The sequence below is a fragment of the Myzus persicae genome, unplaced genomic scaffold (assembly GCF_001856785.1).
Source record: "Myzus persicae strain clone G006 unplaced genomic scaffold, MPER_G0061.0, whole genome shotgun sequence".
Classification (NCBI taxonomy): domain Eukaryota; kingdom Metazoa; phylum Arthropoda; class Insecta; order Hemiptera; family Aphididae; genus Myzus; species Myzus persicae.
The window spans coordinates 26,678-52,826 of record NW_019103946.1 but is presented as its reverse complement, the minus strand read 5'-3'; the positions used below and the strand labels follow the sequence as shown (position 1 = coordinate 52,826).

The window sequence follows — 26,149 nt, the reverse complement described above, 5'->3', positions numbered from 1 at the left end:
TTTTATCACTGTTACTTGTTAGAACATCTTTTGAGAAACCTTGAATTACATTTCAAGCTTTTTGAACAAAAAAATATAATATGTATATTTAAGTGAATATTTCAATGCTTTCCGGTTGTTCATTTTTAAACTAAGTACCTACAATCAAAACAATAACATTGATTTGGTCAAAAACTGATTTGTAAATAATATTATCATATTGATATTTTTTCCCTATTTTTTTAGTTTTTCTCACACAATTTGAAATGTACATAGAATATTTAACTTTTGACCTCCCCCTAAAAAGGTATCAATCAGTTCCATTTTGTCACCAGAAACCACAGTTAGAGTTGAAGATGATTTTTTTACTGCTTCTAATGTCCTCAAAAACACCAATATATAAATCACTCTGCTCAGACTCTCAAACGTGTATTTTTTTTAATACTTAGTCAACAAAAAAAATTGTACTTAAAATTAAACTAAGTCCTACGGTTTTACTAGTGTAAGTGTTTACTACTATTTACTACCTGATACTAATTGCTGATATATATGTTAGCGTTAATGTATGAAATTCCGTAATTCTATAGAATAACTAGTTATTTTATAAAATTACGGGTACTTTCAGTTAATGTATTGAATGAATCCATAAATATATACTTCAACTAGTTATTCTACATACCAACTAGATATTTTATAAACTAACAATAATGGTTTAGTTAATGTATTTAAAACTATTATTGAATAAAAGTTTTAATCAAATTACAAATTACAAACAAAATCAAATGTTATAGTATTAAGTCAAACAAGCCTTACAATATTATATAAAATATTAATATAAATTTATTAGAATAATTATTAAAATCTTAATCAATTTACAAATTAAAAACTCAAATATTATAGTATAAGTCAAACACACATTACATTATTATATAAAATATTAATATTAATTTTTTTTTTAAATTTACAATTTATTTATTAGTACAGGAACTTTTTGGGTGGCATTTAGAATTACAAAGTAAATTATTTTTTAAACATATGCACCGTTTTGTGGTGCACTTTTGTTGGCATGTACATTTAAAAAACCCTTGTCCATTACCAAGTGATTGGGATTCGGATGCTTTTCGAAGGCAAATATCTCCATCTGGAACGTCACTAAGCGTAATAAACTTTTCTATGCATAAACTAAATTGTGACCTCGCGTAAAGTTGTTTTAGTGTACCGTATTTAGTTCCTAAAACAAAATTATTTGAATTATTAATAAAAAAAAAAAAAAAATTATAAATAAAAAAAATTACCTAAGCGATAAAATCCGTCGGTTGTTTTTTCTAATACAATAGCAATTATAGATTGTGGATCACATTTTGACCTGTCAACATCTGGAATTTTGACTCGTACGTTACATCCTTGAAGAGCAGGTGGATGAGACATATCTGATTGTAGTTTCATTCTTTTAGCTTGACGTTCTAAGCATTCTTTTGCTTCTTCTCTTTTATTGGAAATATTTTCTTTATTTATGCAAAGTTGACACAATTCTTCCTCGGTATTCCCTTCATTTTCCATAAATATATGTTTGCATATTTTACAGTTATTTTTCTCTAAATCTTTGTTAATTTTATTATTTAAACTTTTGTCTGTATTCAAAACTTTCAAAATATTGTCTGGAGTATTTGAAGAAATTCCTACTTTTGGGGAACATCCGAACATAGCTTCATAAGGACTTCGTCCTATCCCCCTATGAAAAGCTTTATTTTTCATAAATTGAATAAACCTTAGCCCTTCACTCCATTTTGTTGTGTTGTTGTCCTTCATCCAGGTAATTATCATATTCTCTATATCTTGATTTGCCCTCTCCACTGATCCTTGGGACTGACTGTGGCGAGGTTTGCCATGAATAATAGATAATTCAGGCCACATTTCTTTTAATGAATCTATTGTTTGGTTTCTGAATTCACGACCGTTGTCACTTTGTAGTACACTTGGAGCACCGAACACCGTAAAAATATCTATGAGACAATATGCTACTTCTTCAGCTCTTTTCGATTTTAATGGTTTTAAAATACAAAATTTAGTCAAATGATCTTGATACACCAACACAAATTTATATTCACCATCAGCTTGACTTTGATAATCAATAAGATCTAATTGACATCTACTATTTAATTCAGAAAAAATCATAGGATTTGTCACGATACCTTTTTTTTCACTTTTTTGTTTTTTTACACATGATTCACATAAATTTAAAAAAATTTTGACGTTTGATTGAGTAATATTTTTATATTTTTTTTTCAGTTCATACATCATTCTGTCTCTACCACCATGTCCAATAGATAGGTGAATGTTAAGTAAAATATCATATAATTCTTCGTCGTGGACGTAAAATATAATATCAGAATTTTCTTTCATTGGACGTATAAGTTTTTCATTACCCTGCACTTCTATCACATCATACCGTTGTACTAACCAATAATCACGTGGCGATTCTTTTTTTCCTGTTTTAATACGTTTCACTTCACTTATTAAGGAATCATATTTTTCTTTCAGCAAAAACGTGCTGTTATTACGTTCTGTTGTTGTATTTTTTATAATTGTATCAAATTTGGTTTTCATTTTAAAGCACACTTATTAGTTATTACACTATACAACACTAAAAATAATTAAACTAACTAGTAAGTAAACTCGCAGTACACTGTCACACGAATAAGTCTAGTCTATGCCAAATGGTGTGGTTCAATACTATCTTATCTTATTATTTTTATTAATAACAACAACGGTAACAAATTTTGTATGTTATCTAATCCAGTCCCGGTCATATCTACCTAATGATATAAATTTCATACATTAACGAAAACCCAATCGGTATTTTATATATTAACTAGTAAAACCGTGTAATTTATATATTAACGAACATATTTAGGAATTTTATAGAACTAGTTATTTAATAAAATAACGTATTACATACATTACCGCTAACATATATATTTTTTTTTATTGAACTTAAGCCCGGCGACTAAGGCTATTAGCTGTTGTAGGGGTTATGAAATGTGGTAGGGGTAAAGTTGGTACTGTAGGTTGGTTGTTTTTACGATTGTTTTGGGTTGTTACGGTAGGTAGCAAACACGTGTATGTGTTACAAGGTTTTTAACTACTATGAACCCGGGTGGTCACCCATCCGGGAGCTTGTAGCTGTGGCCGTTACTTACTCCCAGTCGCATTCTGCGACTAGTAGCAGCCGACGCGCCACGCCAAGCCACAATTGCTGATATTATATTATTGGTTTATTTACTGTTTTGTATTTAAATTTGTAATTTGATGCAAATTTAAAGAATTATTTATTTGTGGTTTTTATAATTTTTACAATTTTTATCACTTTTCCATTAGGATAATATAATTAAATTTGTTTTATTTTAAACTATTTAAGTACAAACAAAAATAAACCAACAGAGAATATATTTATAAGAAATAGTATCCAAGAATATTTGTGAATCTAAACTCTACGGACTGCCCAGTGTATAGAAATACTCATTATACGCTATTCTACGATACAGTAGGTACAGTTAATAATACCTCCTATTTATAATATATAATATTTGAAAACTGTTAGGAAATATTTTATAATTTTTAAGTAATGCATTATGATAAGTGTTAAATAATTTGTGTCTGTATTAAACACTGATTTTAATAACTTAAGAATAAATTAAAGATAAACATATTGTTGTTGTTTAATTAGATTTAAATTAAAAATCATAGCTCTATCTTAAACAATATTATCCGTGGCTTATATTATGTAAATTGCTTTGTTATTGTTGAGTATTATTTTTAGATTTACCTATGTTTACTGCTAATAATCAATAATGATGGAGTATAGAAATAATCAAAATTTATTTACATTTTTATTTGGAGAGTTAAGTTTATTTCACTCGTTAAACCCTCAAGTCTGTGTAAATGTTATACGTTATAATATGTTGTATGCATGCGCTTGAATCAACGTCGTGTATACCTGCTGTTGTGCGTAAGATTACTGTTGCTGTCGTCAATTTATGTAACGCCGATACATACAAGCTTCTAAATGTGCCAAGCATTAACGGGGCTCACAAACATCGAATTCTGTAATGCGTAAACTAATGGATTCTGGGTGTGTAATGGACTTTGATGACAGTATGCCTTAAATAACTGATTCCGGATTATTAGAGCGCTTTCATACTTAATGCCATAGTCAGTTTTCGATTTCAATATCTTTAACATTAACACAGCCATTACGTTTAACAACGAATGAATGATAAAAATTGATATTTTTGAAGAATCATATATGGTAAAATAAAAACATTTAAAAAACTAGAGTTGTATTAAAATTAATAAATTCATTTTTTTATGATCGTATACATTTTTTTGAATACGAGTTATTAAAAAAACATAATATACAATATTAGAATTTCCATAAGCAATATTACGCATAATTATAAATACAGTTTTTTTTATTTTATCATATTCAGGACTATAACTTATAAAGTACTATATCGAAGTATACTTAAGTAGACCGAAGTATATTTAAATATTCAATTGATTTTGTGATATTATTATATATTTATGATGTAAAAATTAATTGTTTTTATGAATATTACTGTAAAATTTCAAATACTAAACGATTTTAATAATACAATATGTAGGTATTAAAATAATGTTAAATAATTTAGCAATGTGTAAAATTTATACGATAAGTTCAACAGTAAGTTTGTAAGCATATTTTATTTAGACTTCATGAAGTTGAAATAAATATTTTACAGTTTTACATTATTTAAACCAATGTAAGCATAGAATAGTAGAATACTGTAATATTGCTATAGTAGGAAAAAGAAGAATCAATTATACATAAAATAATAAATGGCATTTTCGACAATATTTTGCATCTATTTAACAATAAATTGATTGGGAAGTTCATGCTGCCTGGGCGTGGGCAATCGTATGTAAATTACGACCTCTCCAATTAACCCCAGCATTTTATTTTTTAATGAATAAAGTGATTTTTATTAGTAAGGTACTCATACTGACGTTCTAATACTCATATAATATTTGTCGTAATAATTTGTTTCATTATGACATACATTCAGCGATACAAATAGCCGTAAATAGCTAATTGTTGATATTTTTGGTTCGCATATTCTATTTTTTTGCATGCATTTAGATCTCTGTGTAAATAATTATTGAAAAATTCAACATTTTTGTAGAACTTAGGTAATCAAAATTTAGTAGCTTGTTCACAAAATATATGTAATATTTTGAGTATAATATATTATAAAAATATTAATATTAATTATGAATGAATTAAATTATAAATATTAGCTATTGTCTGCCTACCTATATATTTTGTATTAATATATATTTCATTGTAAATAAATCACAATTTTTCACATATGTTTTGGTAAACAACTAGATTTAGTTGTATAATAAGTATTAAGTTATAACTTATAAAAGTGGGACCCAATGTTGGGTTAGGTTAGGTGTTTGGGTTATTGTATATTATTTGAAAATGCAAATATCCATGTGTTGGTGAAATGTAGGTATATCGAACATATAGTAATATTATAATACATAATAATAATATTAACGGATTTTTTTCTTTACTTTATTACTTGCTGTCTGTAGTTTTCTGTATTTCGTGTGAACAAGAACACCTGACTGCTATGTGCTCGAAAAGATAAGAGTTTTAAATTCGTTTCAAAAACGATTTTTTCTTATTTGTATTCTCTTTTCATTTTTTGCTTTTCTATCCAGTATTATTACTGATATACCTAAACGATATTAAATCTTCTGGTCCTGAAATTGGTGGCAGACAGATGTGCCCAATAGTTTGGAATGACGCCTTTGTGTGTGTTGCAAGAAAGAATGATTTGTATTGAGCCTGCTATATTTATGTACAGAATGATTCACCAAGCAGGCTCATCTCTAGTTTTTATTTAATTATGTATTTATTAAAATTCTGAGTATTGTAGTTTTTAAGTACATTCAAAGGTCATATGTTTAAATAGGTACTTAAGATTTTTATTATGCCATGAATGGAATATTATATAGTGATATTTATTTTTTCTTTTAAATAAGAACCGCCCTTTTTAATTGTAATTTGAATGAGTAGCTTTGGAGTGTTACAATGTATGTAGTTATATCTACTGAAGATTAGTAGTAGGTATATGATAATATATTTAAAAATTTATTGGCATTAATAATCATTAAAAATTATAAAAATTATAATAAAATACTTAGGTAATAGAAATCTTCTAATTAATTATACTTACAATGTAATATTTATATTTTATAATATTCTGAACTGACTGAGTGTTGTAAGTTATAACAGTGATAGTCGCTCGACTAAATATTATATTTTATATTTTATGAGATACCTATTTATTTTATTATTCATGGTACACATAGTATAATCATCTCAAAAACTATACTAGTTATAAATTCTATTACAATTAAAAAAAAATCATCTAATTGAAATAAAGCATAGAATTTGGTTTTCATTTGAAAAAATTAAGTTTTATCACTACTGGATAATTTCTTAATGGAATAAAATATTTGAATACTTATTTGACAATATGATCATAAAGTACAAGAATGCATAATAATTCAAAAAATCGGAATTACAATAAAATCATCATCCAAATAAAGACGGTGTAAGCATCGGGCATGGTTGCTGAATCACCTTATGAATAATAGTTATAAGCATGCCATGATAAAATATTTAAAATAATAATCAATTGTTCCAATTATTACTTAAATATTTAAAATTTAAATAGTGACCTGATTAATTAACATTATTCCATTATTTTTTCAAAGATTTTTGTTTTTAAAAAATTTACACAATATTTGAAGACTGCAGCATGCAGTCGAATACATTTTGATAGAAGAAAACCACAAGTGAAGACTCAAATTTCCTATTTTTTTTTTTTTTTTGATCAATAAATGATGAATAAACAATATTTTTAACAACTTTATTATAAAATAATATTATAATCCTACTGTAATTTAAAAATATACTTAATATTTGCATTTGTACAATGGCCTTGACCTATAAAATGTTTACGCCAAATTACCATAGTGTAATATATTCTGAAGTTTTTGCCAAAAGAAATGAAGTAAATTTTTTTTATGTTTTCTTATTATAGGTACCTCGATATAGTTGTATTTATTTAAATTTGTTTAAATTTAGTATTTATTTTTATTTTTGAGATAATGAAAAAGTTACAATTTGTAATTGAAACATTTAAACAAAACAAACAATATATTTTTTTAAAGAAATAGATACTTTTTACAATTTCTTATATACAATACTATTGTTAGGTATACAGAATATAATATGTATATTTCTATCCTCGATACCAAATATTAACAGTATTGCGTTTTACCGGATATTTGCTTGGAGACCAATTGAACATTATAAGAAATATAGCAAATGTTTACTCGTAAACGATGATAAACCTGTGTTGGTTTTAATTATAATACTTTATACTTTTATAGTTTATTCCATCATAAAAATGTATCCGACAAATTTGTAACCACTTATTTACTGGAATCAATCCACACATATCTTCTATCAAACTTTTGAAATTTTGAAGTATGAAATCTTGCCAACATTTGCGAAATGATAAATTACTTTAAGTTTTCGAAAATAGCAATGTTTTAATAATTATAAAGTTAATTCATTAAAATATTAGTCTGTGATTTTAATTATTTGTAGGCATTTATTCACTTAATAATCTAAAGAAGTACCAAAATTATAATAAAGACATATTATTCTATTTTGAAGTATTTATACTCTGTTTAGCGAGAGAAGACGCCGATTCTTCACTTACCCCCGCGTCACACTCCCATAACCGGTTCACCTTTGGAATTGTGTTACGTGGGGGAACCAGGTTTGGTCGGCGGGCCGTGTGTTCTTTCGCTTAACAGAGTATAGGTATGTACTTTGTAACTTATAGGTAGGTAGTAAAAATAAAATATGAAGTATCATCATGTATTCTCATCTAAACTTGAAATACTTATATATACCTCATAAAAATTACCTTGTATTGAAGAACTTGTTTGCTTCGGAATAGTGAATCAAAGATGAATGTTGTCAATAAGAACAAAAATTGAAGAAAATGTAAAATTATGTGAAAAAAATATTTTCAAAAACGTTATTAGTTTTAAGTTGAAACATTTTTAAACTTTTTAAAATTTATCTTACCACAGACACATGTCAATTTTAAGTTTATATGTTTTAGTGAGAAAGTAGAAAGTATATGGAAACAATGTACTATGTATATTTCATGATTTTAAGTTTTAAAATTGTTAAATTTTAGTGCCTGGAATAGTATTATGGACTATTATCTTTGATGCCTACATAGGTACAGTTCAATGAGCCAGAAACAGCTTGTTCGAATTTTGATTAAGTTCCATCAAAGTATTCAAAAAATTATCTGCTGAATAATTTAAAATAAAAAGTTTTAACCGGTATATTCCTTTAATGGTACAAACAATTTCAAGTATTCAAAAATATGATCTCAAGTTTATTTAAGAATTCCAAAATTCGAAAAAGGGGGAGAGCATGCTTGGTAAATTACCCTGGATAAGGGTGGCAAGAATTTGGTTAAACGTTTGATAACAGTTATTTTTTCATTATTTATTATTATTATGATAGATTATATTAAACAAACAAAAAAATGATCTTTTCCTTCGAAATTAAAAAGCACGCAACGACTGGTTGAATGTTTCACACTATATCCATTTATTTATACTTATCGCGAGCATAATAACATATTATTATACTTTCGAGAACTGTAGCGGTTCATGATGCGTGAAAATTTACCAGGATATGAATTTCCGGCCCCGGCCCGGTTATGAACATATCATCATCTTCCGTTTGACGTCCACGTAGCTCATCGCGTATTTTCATTTTTCCTCATCACACCGACACGGTAGAAAAAGAGGACCCACCACTCTGAGGCGTCACACATATACCGCGGCGGCTGCTGTTGACGTTTTGGTACTGGGTAGTAATGGAGACTCTAAGTGGACTATTTTGGTATAATAACATATTGTTTTCCCGTCCAACCGTGCTTCGACGTTGACAGAGTTGGACATTTTTTAATAAATAAATACAGTGGACAACCACTTATATATATGTTACACAATTTGGGACTATCAAAAAGTGAGTCTTAAAACTGAATGAACCTTATAGACGAAATTTGGAAAGAAACAAAAACATTCAAAAAAATGAACTATTAACTTTATTTTGGTATTTTGATAATTTAAAAAACAATTAAGGACAGTGTGTCGTTGAAACTCGAAGGACGACTTTATTTTACCACGATAATTAATTGCGATAAATGTGAAATGCGATAACTTAGACCGGTAATGGGAAGTGTACACCTTCATTACAATAACGACATTTGAAGTGTGATATTGATTGTTGTATATTATTAAAACCATTATAACACAAATATTTTTTTAAAATATAATTTATTTAAACATTATATCAACATTTTTTACCATTTTTTTTGTACGAAATTTGAGTCTTTTAAACGAAGTGACGAGTTTTATAACTGTTGTTTTTAAAAATGCATTTGGATGCGTTCCAGGTGATTTTGAGTGTTATAGATGAATAAACCTTATATCCGTGGATTTTATAAGTGGTGTAAACTGTATATAACCTAGATGTGAATATATGATATAAAAACAATACTATATAATAGCATTCTAGTTTCATAATATTATGTTCGCATGTGAACCATGTGGCAGGCTAGATCTACGAAGCAATCAATCAATTATAAGATATTTCCACTAGGCACATATTAATTATTATTAGGTATTTACGTTAATGTATGAAAAAGTATCAATATGTTATTTTATAATGCGCTATTCGCACTAAACATCTAAACATAGTTGTTATTTATTGTTACTAAATAAATGTCATACTTATTATCAAGGTTACTATACATACTATAATCTGTTTTCTTAGTTTCTTATGCTTAAAATTGAGGATCTCTAAGTTAGGCTGAGTTGACCATAGTTAGATAAACTGTTATTTTGTATGTATATAGTAAAGCATTGATTGGACATATGACAGGATTTTGACATTTTGTTTGAACTATTGAATTAATTTAATCATTGTTTATTTTTGTTCATAAAGATATTATATTTGTAATAAAAATATCTTCCAGAAAATTGGCAACGTTTTAATGTTCAAAAAGATCAAAAACAAAGTCCACAGAATACGAGAGTTTTTCCTTCATTGTCATTTGTCAGTGTTCCAAGTAGTTAACGGTATGTTTATTTTAGCCAAATGGTGTAGATCCATAAGATATTGAACATAGGTGGTACAGTATTTAAATATTAAAAATACTTTGTAAAACTACAATATTTTCGATTTATTTTATCACTAAGTTATATATATTTAAATAAAAACATTTACTTCAAATTATTGAATCATTATTTTGATCATCTATATTTAGTTTTATAATAATTTATAAGTAGGTACATTTAATATGAATATCAACTACTTTGTTTTGGTTAACCATCATTCATTAACTTCTTTTTAAATGATTGCTGTACTTGTATAGCTAAGGTTATAACCGTTGTGGTATGCAGATATGATTCTTGTTTAAAGAAATTATTTAACCACTATAATGTAATTTAATGGCTCTTAATTTTGTCATTGAAATTGCCACTAATTTTTTTATTAAGGATTTCCTATTTAATTGTATTATCATTATGTTATTATTTAATTAATATATCAATGTGCTTAGCCCGATGATTAAGCTGATATAAAATGTAGTAGCTACTCTCCAATAATTTCTCTATAGAAAATAATAAATTGTTGTAATGTAATTACTTATATAATTTATTTGTAATTGTGTACTTTGCATGTTTTTCTGGTAGTGTGATTTATAAAATATTAATACCCATTACATTTTTGTCATATGCTCAATATTTGCCTAGCTCTACTAGTCTTTAACATTTGCCAAGTACACCAGTCGTGTGCGATCGGATTAAGATGAGTTTGGAAGAAATAGATTGAATCAAAATAATTACTTATCTAGTGTTAACTTATTAGTTGATTAAACTATTGATTTGATTTAATTTCAGATTAATCGAAACAGTCGTAATGATGTAAATAAGTGAAATTTGATGTAATGAATTTAACTATTTACTAAATTATGTTTGTTGTACGTGTTGTTTATTGATTACCAAAGTAATTGTTTTGACGGAAAACGATGCTTTAATAAACTCTCTTGTTATAATGGTAGGGTGTAGGGACATTGTAGCTTTTTTTTAAAATATAGGTAACTACTTAATTATTTTTCCCACGGCCTATTTTGTTTGACATTTGTTACTTTTTGTATAAAATGATTACGCAAGTGTGAACGATTGGCTATTGTTCAATACTATTTCATAATGATTAATGGTGGGAAATTATATCGATCTACAGCTTAGATTCAGTGATTCTTTCTTACCGTAATAACCGTTTTACAAAAGGTATTGTAATTTAATGTTGTATAATACTAAATGTTTGTTAATACTGAAATAGTCCACTAAATTGTATTTAGGTAGGTAAGTACCTACTATTATAGTTTCTCTTTTAGCATAATGCCCAACTATATATTGTCTTTATGATGCCAATGTATGTGTTTCTAACCCAAAGATTGTTAGATAATTCTCAACAATTTTTGCATAATAAAACGTAACTAATAATGTTAGACGAATAAACTAGTTAGGTATTAATTATTTTTATAACAAATAAATATATGGTATATCTACTAGGTAGTTAAAAAATTTAGATATTTGCTGCGTTATTACATTCAATATTATATAATATATTATGTCTAAATGGTACATAAAAGAAAATAATAGGTAATAATATTTTTTTAAATATTTTTACTTCAATTTTAATTTATATTAAGATTATTAGTAAGTATTTAATTTAATTTAGTTATTTAATGTAGTTAGTACTTAGAAAATGCATTCAGTTCTGTGTCTATAGGTTTTGAGTCTGTTTTTATGTTTTATTATAAAGTATAGGATTAAGTGTTCTTTTAGCTTTGGAACTCAAATATGCTACATCGTTAATGACACCGTTTAAGAACACTTTTCCAATTAGTTAATTGGAATCTTCTCGGTTGTTAGTATACCGAAGGCGGACTAAAGCTGTTTCCATGACTTATATAGCATATTGGCATCACATCCGTATCCCATAGTGACCTCCCATAACAGTTCATAGTATTTAATTTAACTTTGTTATATTATATTTGTATTATTTACATCATCCCAAGATTTTTTAATTAATGTATCTATATAACTTTATCGTTGGTACTAATCAGTCAGAATGTATTTATTACAATTTAAAATTAATAAAATGCTTCTTCTTTAAAGAAAATATTGTAAAGATGATAATTATGATATAGTATCTATATGATAATTTTTACAGTAGTTCCCAATATGCGAATCAGGGTGCCTTAGAGAGTCATGGTGCTTTATATGTGCGCCGTGGAATATTATCTGGTCTAAAAATAATTTTAAAATTCAAAATATGACGGTAGCTTCCTCATTATGATTAGTTATGCTTCGTCCTTTGACTTAAGAAAATACGTCATGAGAAAACCTTCGTTTAAAATGAGCTCTGTGAGTAAAAATGTTTCGGAATACTGTTATAGGAACGATAGAATTATTTAATAAGAATGGATAATATAATATACAGAGTGATTCACCTCCATTTTCACCCCCGTATTTTCCTTTAATATTACATTTACTCAAATTCTGATTTTTAGAATTTTTTAATATATTCAAACACCATTTTTTAAAATTTACTTAATATATTTATTTTTACAATAAATACATTATTGGACTGTAATAAATAATATAAAACATTGCCATTACTTTAAAGTGGTTTCAAGAGAAAACAATAATCTAGTAATTTATTAGTTTCCATACTAATTAAGATTAGGAAAAAAAATTCTTATTAGCAAAAATTAAAAAGTTTAATTATATGTAATGTGTTATTCTTTATTACAAGACTAAGTTAACTACAATCATCCAAGTTGATCATCTATAAATTATCGTCTACTATACTCTGAATACTATATGTATATTGTATATGTATTATCAATTTGTAAAATATTTATTATGCAAGTTAATATGTCAAACAGTATTAGGTCCAATGGCTATAGACGTTGCGAATAGTTTAAAATAAATAAAAAACAAATTTATTACTATAGCAGCCTGCCAAGCTCTTTCACATTTTATATATCGCAACAGTTTTTAAATATTAATAGTTTGTAGTTATTATATTATACTCTACTAATATTTTAAATGTTGGTATTTTTATTTTGTGTGGGGCAGAGTCAAATTCATAATAATCTTGGACATGCATAATGTTCCCTGGGGCCATCCTTATGTAGGCTTTTGATGACACTCGTTAGTTGTATACGTAAAACAGATATGCGAATATACGGCTTACTAAAACGAACAAGTCGACAAACCGTTGGGTGTACCATATAATATTCAAACATCGTGTTGTACGGCCACTGCCGTCGAAACCACAGTATCGTGATCTCGGAGACCGGAAACGATAGTATTACGCATATAACTAAATATACTTGTACTTACCGACCGGAAATCAAACACTGTTAGGTATTAGTGTCTCACTCGGTTACTGAGCCGTATTGTAATATTCATTGAGCACTGATTTCATTACTAAAGGTTGCGCCGCAAATGCTTTTAATACGCATGTTTTAGTAAGTAATAAGTAATAACCACCAAGATTTACTATTATAAGTACTACTTATATTTTGTACAGGCGATACGCATTAAAAAACTAAAATAAATAGTGTACCAAATTTAAAAAAATGTTTATTTCACTATATTCTTCGATAACAGTTAAAAAAATATAACTAGATATTATTCACTAAGTTAATTCCTTACATGTGTATTATCAATTTTTGATATATATATATTTTTATTGAGTTGAAGCTTCAACATCTGAGGTAATTATTCTGAAGATTATTAGTCGGTTTTTACTGGGTAAGGGTACGGTTGGTTTGGAACACGTGCATCAACGGGGAGTCGTCATTAAAAACCCGGTTGGTCACCCATCCGGGAGTTAGCGATGCCGGACGATGCTTGACCTCAGAACATCTAAGTGATTACGACCAACCATCATGCCAGAACAGCCTCCATTATCATATAATACTATATTATTAAAAAATTCAGTATTTATTTTTTAATTTTCCTTTAGTATAACATATATATAATTATATATACCTACCTTCCTCAATACTATAAATAAAATATAATTGTGGTTATAACTTATTCATTTTTATTACATTGTAGGTATATACAGTTATAAGCTTTCCACTTATACTTTATATTTCCATTTGTTTATATGAATAGAATTACACGTTTTGTATTCACACTTAGCGATAATTATGATACATACAACAATAGTTTATACCTAACCTTTGGCAATTTCAGCCCATTAGAGTAAAATCGTGTAAATGCTTCTGCTGATTTAACAAGGACTTATAATATGTAATAAAACTTCAAAATTAATTTATCGATATTATTTTATCTTCTGATGTCTTATATCAAAGTTGTTACTTACTATTTTCAAAATTTAAAATTAGATACATAAAAATGTTCAAAACAACTATCCACTCAATAATTTAGAGTAAAGTTATTATTACCAAAGGAAACTGTTCACAAAAAAAATTAATTTGAAAATAAGGTATGAGTATATTCAAAAATTCCAATCATCAGTTACATTATTAATTCATTAAGTATAACATGGGGGTGAGTATACGCCTGGATGAATCACTCTGTATAGTATAAATATCTAATCTAGATAAATAAAAATATTAATTTTGGGTTCTTATTTAAAATTCTTTGGTGATCCTGTGACATTAAAATGTTTTCCTTAATAAAGCATGTTTACCATTATTAAAAATAAAATGATACTTGATAAGCAATAAGACTGGTTCATACCGTTTGCAAAATACACAGACAATTTATTGTTTCTACAGTTTAGTAAAAATCAATATTGTCCAGGCGTATAATTCAATAATTTGCAGTATTAATGTGTTAATGGATTGTTATTGTGCAAGATCAATTTTTTTTGTTTTTGCCCCTTATTACATGATTATAAAATTGTTTCATTGAGAGACAATTTTCATAGTACAACACAACAACGCGTTTTCTGTATACTTATAAATAATTTCAAGTATAATGCCATAAGAAAATGATTCATCGCCATTTATTTATAATTTTTGTATACAATTATATCCATGTTGTGGATGTATCGATAATGATCACCCCCAAAGGTCATATATACAGAACCTATAATTATAAAGCAGAAGATATTATACAATTCAAATCGTGGCTTGAACAAATAAAATAATTCAAATTTGAACATTCATCAATATAATTATTGAATACAAATTAATAGTTACAAATTAATTAGGCGTAATGGTATTGATAATATCAACATTAAAGAAATTACTTAAAAATACTCAAAAATAAAAACTATAAATTAATTTAAAATGCTATTATGCATGGACCAGTTATCGTGGCGTTAGGGATAGGTACATCTATGTTAAAAGAGTTTATCTCACACGGTTTTCATAATTTTTTTTCTGCAATTGGCATATATAGATAAATACTAAATACTAAGTATAAAACATACTGTTTGCTAATATTATAGATAAATATCATAATACTATAATACACATATTGTTATTATTATTTATCAACTAATAATTTACTCTTTGGAGTTGGCACGTTAAAATATTTTGGTAATATGAGGTAGTACATTATTCAAACATCTCAAACACTGATTACTAATTGTGAGTGGACAAACATCCACGAATTAAATCTACTTTTGTTTGCTTAATTTAGATACAACTTTATAGTAAAGACTGAAAGTTCTTTTCATTACTAAATAGTGTATAATAACAATTTTATTTTGTAGTATTTAATATTTACCATTTTTCCAGTAAAATATTTTAATCAGAAATCTTATTATTCTTTGACATTTTTAATGAAAAGTACTTAATAAAATTAAATATTTATTTAATGACCGTTTATTAGATTTATTCCAGAAGAGATTTTATAATGTATATATTTTCGTCCATTGTTAAAATGTAATTGTTTCGTTTTGAGTTTATTTTTACTATCAAAAGGTTTGATTGTATGAAGACGAGATTTTATATTAAAAAAGCATGGCTGATTTCTATAACGAACTATATTATTATAATATAATATCGAATTATATACATTATTTTTTCTTTATTTTATACACGCAATCTGCACCTTCAGATACAATAATGTGAAATAAAGTGAATATATTGTGATGCTTAAAATTATGTTAGGAGTTTATATCCATAGCTGGACGAAACAAGCAACCTATTTGACATAAGGGTGTTTGGTTTTTGTTTTTATTATTATTATGTATTAGTTTAACAAGTCTCTACACAGTTTTCCATTTTTTGCTACAGACGTATTCAGAATTAACATGAATTCGTTGATTAAAAGGTCATGGATTAAGGTGTTAGTGTGAGTGCCAAGACATTTTTTGCATCTTCTTTAACAGATTTTAGATCTAAATAATAATATATAATATTATAGGTATGGTGAGGAATTCATTATTTTTCTTAGAGTAATTTTGTGAAATCATTGTAATTATTCAGATTGGGTATTTTAGAATTTCCCTATAACTGGACGCTATAGGTTAAAATTTGTTTTGGAAGGAGTTTGTTTACGAGTAGGTAGCTTAATGTTTAAGTTAGTGTTATTTTAAAATATCTTAAACATAACAATATGTACCTGAGAGTTTAGTTGTGGTGTTTTAGTTTTAATATGATAGCTCAGGTAAGTCTGCGGTCTTAATTATATAATTAAGTTAGTCCCTTAGGAATATGTCTTATAAATATATTTAATTAAAATTTGTCTGTCATTTTGTTTATAGAAAATTAGTAAATGGGCATGCTGTCACAGGCCCATAGAAAGAGAATATTGAAAATTTAAGGTTACTATGGTTAATAGTTTTTAAATTAACTACAAAATAAGAAAATCATCAATGACAAAAATTTGTTAATTTAAGGGTAAATATCCAATGTCTAACTTCAAACGCTCATAAAAAGTTATTGTTGATTTACTCTCAACTCAATTTTTAATTTCCACTTATAATATCTTATGATGAACCTTGTATTAAATTTTTTAATTCCTTGCTAAGCAAAAAAATTTTTATCGACAATAATTTAAAAAAAAAAACAAAACCGAAGTTTACTTTCGCATGTAACTACAGTTATTTTTTTTAGAATTATGTAAAAAAAAAAAATCGATTTTCTCAAAAACTGGTTTTGCGTAAAAATCTCAGTTTTTCCTGATTTTTCGTTTGTTTTTCCAGACGCTCTTAAAAAATACTGTGAATTTTTTCTCTTGACCCCCAAAGTGAAAACTAGATTTATTTTCCTACTAGAAAAGGTGCTGAAGAAAATCAAATCATTTTTACTACTCTAAATGGTGATTACAAACAAAAACAAAAACACTTATAATTCATAGCTCAGTTTACAACCAAAAATTAGAAAATAACGGAAATGTTAAGAAAAACTAGTTTTTGACAACATCGATTTACTTTTGGTTGTAATTCAAAAACTTATAATCGTGGATATTTGAAATTTTCATCAAATAATCATTACATTAGAATTTTTAGTTTATGGTATAATTTTCAATTTTGAACTTTTTATAGAAATGTTTTATTGTTTTGTTTCTATACATATCTAAAAAATAATTGTCATTATGTTAAAAAGCTTAAAAACTGAATGCGAGGTTTTCAATAAGCTGTTATTATACATATTCTAAAATATCAAACGTATTCAAGATTTTTTTTATTTTCATCTAAGTTCAAATGTGGATGAAATTAGACCTTTAAATGAAGAATAACTTTTAGGTATTTTGTTGTAATTTAAAAATATAATTTATGAGAATTTGATTATTTTACATACTAAAATTATTATATTTTATAACCACAATGACACTTTCAAAACATTTAATACACTGGCAGACCGCCTTTGCTCAGAATTGTTTTTCGTTTGCAACGGTTTATTTTTGAATTCCAATTTAACTCATACATTATACTGGCTTACTCAATGACAAGTTACATTTGATATTTACTATGTACAACATATAGTTAAATACTTGCTTTCTCCATTTTTTAAAATCTATGTTTTTATTTTTAGTAAGTAGTTAAATATTACTTACCTTGTTAGTAATGTATTATTTTATTAAAATATCTTTGTCTGGAGGCACTTTAATAATTGTTCATGGCCAAAATTGCCATTATACTTATATAGAAATCAAAACAGTTTGGACATTAAGACAAATTTGCGTGTTTTTGACGGACCGCTAATGAAGTTGTGTTTTGACATTTGAATTACACGGGGTAAACTAAAACAAGTGACCCTACGGTTTAATGGTTATGCTCTACCGTTGTTTTGTTGAAATGTGAAACTGTATATTTTACAATTACACAGTTAAATGTTTCCCTTATAGCGAATACATACGTAATTAAAAAAGTTAATTATATTATTAGGTTAAAAAAGTATAAAAAGCTTGATAAAAAATGAATCCAGAAAACATAAAGTGAACAAACATTTCATTAATATTTACGTATGTTTTTATTTTATCCAATGGTCAACGAACTATCTGACATTTTTTTTTATCTATGTGCAATGAAATAATTATTTGACTTTCAGTTCTTGATGTGTTTTTAATATATTTTATTATTTTTTAATTGGACATAAGTAATAGATTGAACAATGATAAATAAATCATTTAGAGGACTAGGTACATGTCGGTAATTCAAAATTCAAATATTTTGTAATTAATAATATAGGTGTATAATATTTATTTATTTGTATGTGTAATATTGTGTATTAATGATAGTTAGCTATAGAAAATTGATGTTTTCGATTAGTGTAAACTATTTAAATGCCCGGTCTCAGAACCTTAGATTGCTTAACTAATATAAGAAAAATTACAAATATTCAAAAATGTATATCATATATTGTTTTATATAAATTGTAGGTATTGCATTTTATAATACTATTAATTTACAAATTACAGTAAAATAATTAAAATCACTTTTACTGGCTACAGTAAATATTAACCATAAATGTAAACCATAAATTTCACTATTTAGTATTTTCCGATCCGTAATTTGGTTAAAAGAATAATTACCTTTTCCCACGAATTGTATTAAAATTATTTATTATTTATTTTACGAGTTTTTACTTTTTAATAATATTAAATTTGTTATTATTTAAAATAATGTATTAATACGAGTGGGTAAATAAATAAAAATTATTTTGAAATTATTTTGCACCAGAAAGAATATGCTATTAATTACTAATACTTGTACCTATGGGTAACAAGAAATATATTTTAGCTGATAAAATAAAGGTATATATTATTATGTTGATGATTCTTACAAAATCTCATAGAATTATTAATTTAATAATAATTTAAAGTTAATTTTTATCTTTACTAATTAAATATTAAAAAATTGATTATTATTAACTCAAATTAATAATATAACACTCTGGTCTGCTATTAAAAATTATATTTAAATTAAATGGATTTATGTTCTTAAATGCATCTTTCATAAAAACGTCTCTAATTTATTAATTTACTTATTTTAATTATTTTAATATTTGTACGATGTGATCCATTCAACTTAAGACATTTATTATTTCAGAAAACAATTAAGTTATTGAAAATAGTTCTATTATATAATTTTAAGTTGTTACGAAAATAAGAAACAACATTTTTGGAAAAAATTATAATTTTACTCTTTTGAACGATAACATACATTTTTAATTTTTTTTTCTCCGGAGCAGAATGTTATTCAAAGTATTTCTGCCTATGACATTTTTTGAAATCAGTTTTTGAATAATGAGGTTCTTAGGTTCTATTATGGTAAATTTGGGTTTATGAGTTGAGAGTTACAACAAACTCGAATGTTTAACATTTTACACATTTTATTAGTTTCACATTTTTTTTTTGTTTAGTTTTTTCCTTGTCTATCTTATTACAGATTATGTACTTTAAAGCTTAATACTTAAATTTTTAGTTACTAACAGTTTGTTTGTCAAAAAAACGATGATATTAGTTTAATGCACACACGTTTGTTATAACATTTTGATCTTTTTTAAGCTTTAGATTTTTGCTCAATATCGTTTTTCGTATAACTAGTTTGAGATTTAATACTCCTTTTAACACATGACTGAAGACGTTATATATAATTAAAATGATGGAAGTGCTTTAATATTAAAAAAAATAAGAATACAACTTTTTAGGTATAACATAATATTATTAATTAAAAACAAAATAATAATTATAATAAAAATATTAATTTGTGATTAGCACTATCAACATTTCTGAATAACTTTACTTAGGTTTTTGGAAATGTAAGTGAAATTGTCATAGGAAATTGTAGTATAATATTACATAAATTCACGAGATATTGATTAAAAATCTATAAGGCTACTGTGTTATAATACAACTTTAAAAATTGAAATCTAATTATTTTGTTTTATATTTTTTTTTTGTTCCCAGGTACCTACCAATAATAATACACTTCGTCCACACCCATAATATAATATAATCTCACAAAATATATTATATTGCCTCCACGACGGGAAATAGCTGACAAATACGAATCCGAAACCTCTCGAACGAAATCGCCGTAGCGGCGCAGGCCGGTAGTAAGCAGAGCGTCATAATAATAATATATAATATAAAATATATATCCGTGCGATGAGTACGTGACGCTGACAAAAGGTTAGAGCGCTTTCGTGGTTTGAAGATGAGCAAGGGCAGTGGTAGGAAGGGGTTGGTGATATGAAATAAGAGAGACACGAAAGTACAAAAAAAAAAACCGTTTCATATCAAATCAGTACAACAGGAAACAGTGCGGTTTTACCGTGCGTGGTACATACATAGATATGTGTGTATACAATATAGACGTGCGACGGGAAACGCCGCCATCGTAAGGGTTTTACGCAAGAAACACGAAACGTTCCGGAACCGGTGACCAGGTATATTGCGTTACATTTTGCGGCGCGCGTCGTAGGTATAAGCGTATGATAGGTGGTATACTGCCCACCTCTAACTCTCGCCGTCTGTATAAACTGCGACGTTTTCCCCTTAAAATATGAACCCTTAGAAATTCACACGCGTCGTTATACGGTGACGACGACGATGCGGTGCTGCGGGTAGCTGTGGGTCGTGGGTGGTGTATATATTATTATGCGTACTATGTAGTATGAGTAGTGTGGTACTGAAAATATACATCGTATGTACTTGCAGGACGTATATAAATTATAATTTAACAAGTGACAACAAATACGAATTTCCTCTGTCGATTAAACAAATTAATAGACAATAAACGCTATTATAATGTAAAATATATTCGAGGCCTATTATAATGATAATAATGATATTGCTGTAGCATTATGTTACAAAATAAAAATAATACTTTATATTCCCAGACGATTACAGATATAGGTTTTTATAATTTAATGACCAACCTGTAATCTAAAGAAAAAATATTTTCCTTAGAACTTTGATGCAACCTATAAAAACTATAAAAAATGTTATTGTAATTTTGTTTTTATTTTCGTGGATTTTTACAAAGTGTCCCAAAAAAATTAAAATGAATATTTTTTACAAGCTTCAAGAATTCTATAATAATAATAATAATAATAATAATAATAATAATAATAGTATATAATAGCTTACACTCGTTTATGTATGTTGTATGTGTGTACATTATAATATAACCTGCAGTTATTAGTACCCACCGTATATTTAATGCACCATATACTATTATACCTGTTGAAAGATTGAATATCTTTGCATATATTACGTATGCTTTATTTTTTTGTACAAAAGCTTTGTTTGACGATGTGTGAACTTAGAACCTACTATACCCACATCACAAAAATTAACTGTCTTATTTTTTACAGTGTTTAAAATGTATTATACAGCATGCTTATAATATTTAATATTTTAATTCACCTAATGTAAATTATCGTCTAAGACGTAAACGGATCTCACGATATTTTTTAGCACTTTTAGATATCTAGAATTGCATCATGTTAATAATATCAGTCCGCAGTATATATTAGTATGGTATATAGAAGTTTACAATTGGTAAAATAAAAAAAAATAATAAGTATTAATCGAAATAAAATTGCTGCCCGTTATTCATTATGTAGGGTCAAAATAGCATTAAATTTCTAGTTACGAGGTGGAGGGCAATACTGAAAAATAATATCAAACCATTTGAACGATCAAAAATGTCTTCTCTGGATAAATGGTTACATCTCGTCAAGTTATTAGAATCCAATAATTAATTTTTTTTTTTAAAAGAGCAAAACATTATTTAGGTTATCGAATAAAAACAGTAATTTTTGAATCATCTAGCTGTAAATAATGTTTGGATAGTGTATTTCAATTTTTTTTAAACATTGTTATTGCAACTCCTGAAATATAGAGTTTTTAAAATCGAATACAATCAGACCTGCATTAATCATCTTTCAAATAAAAAAAAATTATCAAATTCTGGCCATTTCAAGAGGCTTGAGAGTTTTTCCGGCAGACAGGTTTTTGTATTTTAATTATGCGTATATTCTGACGTTTAATACAACTGGCGACTGAAATTTTTTTTAAGTTTAAAAATGTTGTATCATACTTAAATGAAAGTTTTTGAAAAAATAAAACCAAGTGAAATAGATTCAAAAAGTTGAATCATAGACTATTTTGATAATTTAATTTGTATTATTATTATCTATATTTACTATACACTGATTATTGTTCATTCAACTATGGATAATCAACGATCTGAAATAATTGCTTGTTCAAATATTCTAATATCATTCTAATGTTATAATAAACCAAAACAATTTTCGTTTATTAGTGTAACATGAAAAGTTGAATTTTGGACTCTGTCAAATTATGTGATTAAATTTTAAGATCTATAAAATACCAAACCCTCACAGATACATTTATATACCAATTGTTAATTTAAATCAGTTTTTAGTTTCATTTAACAATTTTAATTTTGGTATTATATAAGGTGTAATAGGTATTTTTAAATAAATCATATTTAATTTACCTATTTTTCAATAATATTCTTCTACTTATTATTAATGAATTTATCATTATTTATGTCGTAATAAATTTTGTCAATTATTTAAAACAACTATGCAGTTGGCTGGGTTTTTTTTTGTCTTGCTTAAACTTTCAATAAACCTTTTTTTAATTTTACTTAAAAAGTTTACATCAAACACGTGTTTGTCATATATCTGAATATTTTTTAATTGGTACTCGTTAGGTTTCTTAAGTTTTAATATATTTTTCTTAAACTGTAAAAAAATTATTTTAAAGAGCTAATTATTTTTTTTAAATGTATTCATTACATTTTAAATTAATAGTTCTTGTTATAGGAATATAATTTGAGGATAATTAAACATTTGACTTTTATTTTTATTTGTTTGTTACATTACAAAATCGAACACGTGAACTTATATGTTATGATATTTTATTGTTAACAAATAATAAAAACAATGAAATAAATATATGAAGTAAAAGTTTGTTTCAATCCAATATCATAAACATCCTAAAAGTTTGGTAAGGTGTATATGTGTAACCTCTTGGGTATCGCATAAAAGAGAAATACCTATGTAACAATACTTCGCCTCAACTGAATCAATATTGCTGATATTTTATATAAGTGTCTAAGCTGACAACAGTAGTTTACTGACAAAGTAAAAGTTTTTGACTCAAAGCTGTCAAAATTATTTAAAATTGTCATTTGTGATTGCTACCTACTTTTTCATCGTGTTATTTTGTCACAAAAACAATTTCCATACACATGTATGAAAATGGAACAAATTATAACGTGTTTAATAAATCACCTTTAAGATTGATATGTCATATTTATATCACATAAAAATCAATAATAATACGTTATTCGATATGGTTTTATCGTTTGGATTTGAAATAGAAATTTGAGATTGGATATTTTGAATATTTTCTATAGTAAATTATTGTCGCTAATTTAAGACAACAAAGCTTAAATATATTTATTCATGATAATAGCCAATAGTAATATGTAATAGTCATCAAGATAATTGATCTGACAGGTTTGTGATAACGCGCCCTTTGGGTTTTAATTAACTCCAAAAACATACCTGTTATTCTGTGTGCTTAAATAATTCTGAATGTAATTAATTATATTGTGGTTATTTTAAAATATTTGCCAAAACACAACAATTTGTAACAAGTCACGAATAATTAATTTTTTAATTTGTTACCGACATGCATGAAACGTATTATAATGAATTAGGATTAAATGGTCTATAGTGTATTACTCCAATAAAAATAAGAGAGAATTCCTAAACCATTTTATTTTATTAAATTTGAATAGTAATAGCTGCGTCTTTAATTACTGAATTTCATATTCAGTATTCAAAATATTATAATATAATATTTAATTTACGATATAATATTCGTAGTATTGTTGAACGAGAATAATTTAGATTTTTTAAACGCAATATTCCGTATAGATTATATCATGATAATTATTATTACTATTATTATTATTATTATTAGGTTTCGAGTAGCAATATATAAAGATTTTAAGGGTATACATAATATTAAAATATCGTTGTGGCTGTACTTATTAATCCTATTGGCTAAATACGAATGGCGTTTGTATTCGATTGTAAAAACGTCATATTTTCCGTGGTTTAATCCCATAAGACATTATGCATAATCAAAAGCTTCTGTTTTCAGAAATAGTAATCGAAACAAGGCTGTTCGATCATTCAATTTATGGTTTCAATTAGCAACGAAAATGCAATTAATTATCCCGAGTAGACTTTGGTGGGAAACAAAAAGTCGCACAAATTATACGGTAACTGTACAACAAAATTAGCTGAATTCCATATTCATCATTGTTATTTAGTAATTAATGTGTTCAAAAGCAATGGGAGTTTTTAATTTATCGCACTCTATAATAACGTATTTGAGGTAACTCGGTCGCATACCGCCACCAAACTTTATTCGTAAGTACACTATTATAAGCTTACAACTCTCGATACTATATTATGATATATTAAAAAAAATATGTAATAAATGAATTATCTTAATAATTTGTCTTAATAAACATAGTTTAGAACTTTAAATTGCATTAATTTTAAAGTCATAGAATTTCAAGTTTGGATATTTAAGTTTAAGTGTTTATGACTTTAATGTTTATAATAAATATAAAAAATTAAAACATCTAAAATACTTGAACAATCATTCCGGTTCACGAATTTGAAAAGGCTCTTTTAGTCTAGTTAAATATTCAATGACTGTTTTGACTCGTACTTGAAAAATGCAGATTTCAATGCTGAACAGATAAAAGAAATAAGTAAAATGACTTGTAACTTATGAACTTATTCAAAAAAAAAAAAAATAATAAACAAGAAAAGAAATAAACAATACCCAAAAATCTTATGGAGAGGTGATTTTTGCATTTCTTTTTAAAGAGAAAATAAACGGATCTAAAAAAAATATAATTCAACATGTTTTTCACCCGTTATTGTATGTTGCATATTACTAGTCACAAACGTATTAATATTTTACGGCGCCATACGTCGTATTTTAAACTGCGAGCAACGATCAATGTGCAATGGGCATGTATATATTATTATAATAAATAAAGATGATGTTTTTAATGTTCTACATTACCCGTTTCATCATGTAAAACATAAATTATAACATTTTAATAAATTCGAAAACTCCGAGAATTAGGTTTTATTGAGATGTCTTAGTGTTGAACAATAATGACACGATTAGGCAAGTTTGGGATTGAAACTTGAGATTAATTGTAATTTTGAATAAAATGTTACTATTATTTATATCAGACATCTCGTGATTAGTTGGATGAGTTTTTATGTAAAATATTGATTATTAATTAATGATTATAAATTATAATATTATATACCTAACGACATATTTGATATGAATAATCGTATTGTCTTACTTTGTAAGAAACAGTTGAATTATGCATATTTTTCAATTAACTTCAGAT

At 26.3% G+C, this 26,149-nt stretch overlaps 1 protein-coding gene across 1 annotated transcript; it reads right to left on the bottom strand.

Annotated features, from left to right (window-relative positions):
* Nucleotides 1–522: 522 nt before the first annotated feature.
* LOC111036745 (KRAB-A domain-containing protein 2-like) lies at nt 523–2,543 on the bottom strand (the record flags this gene model as incomplete). The annotated part of the gene is made up of 3 exons (XM_022318883.1): nt 523–1,210; nt 1,275–2,182; nt 2,276–2,543. Coding segments are annotated over 3 exons (1,439 nt in total), but the record flags the coding sequence as incomplete, so codon positions are not given.
* Between the last annotated feature and the right edge of the window lie 23,606 nt (nt 2,544–26,149).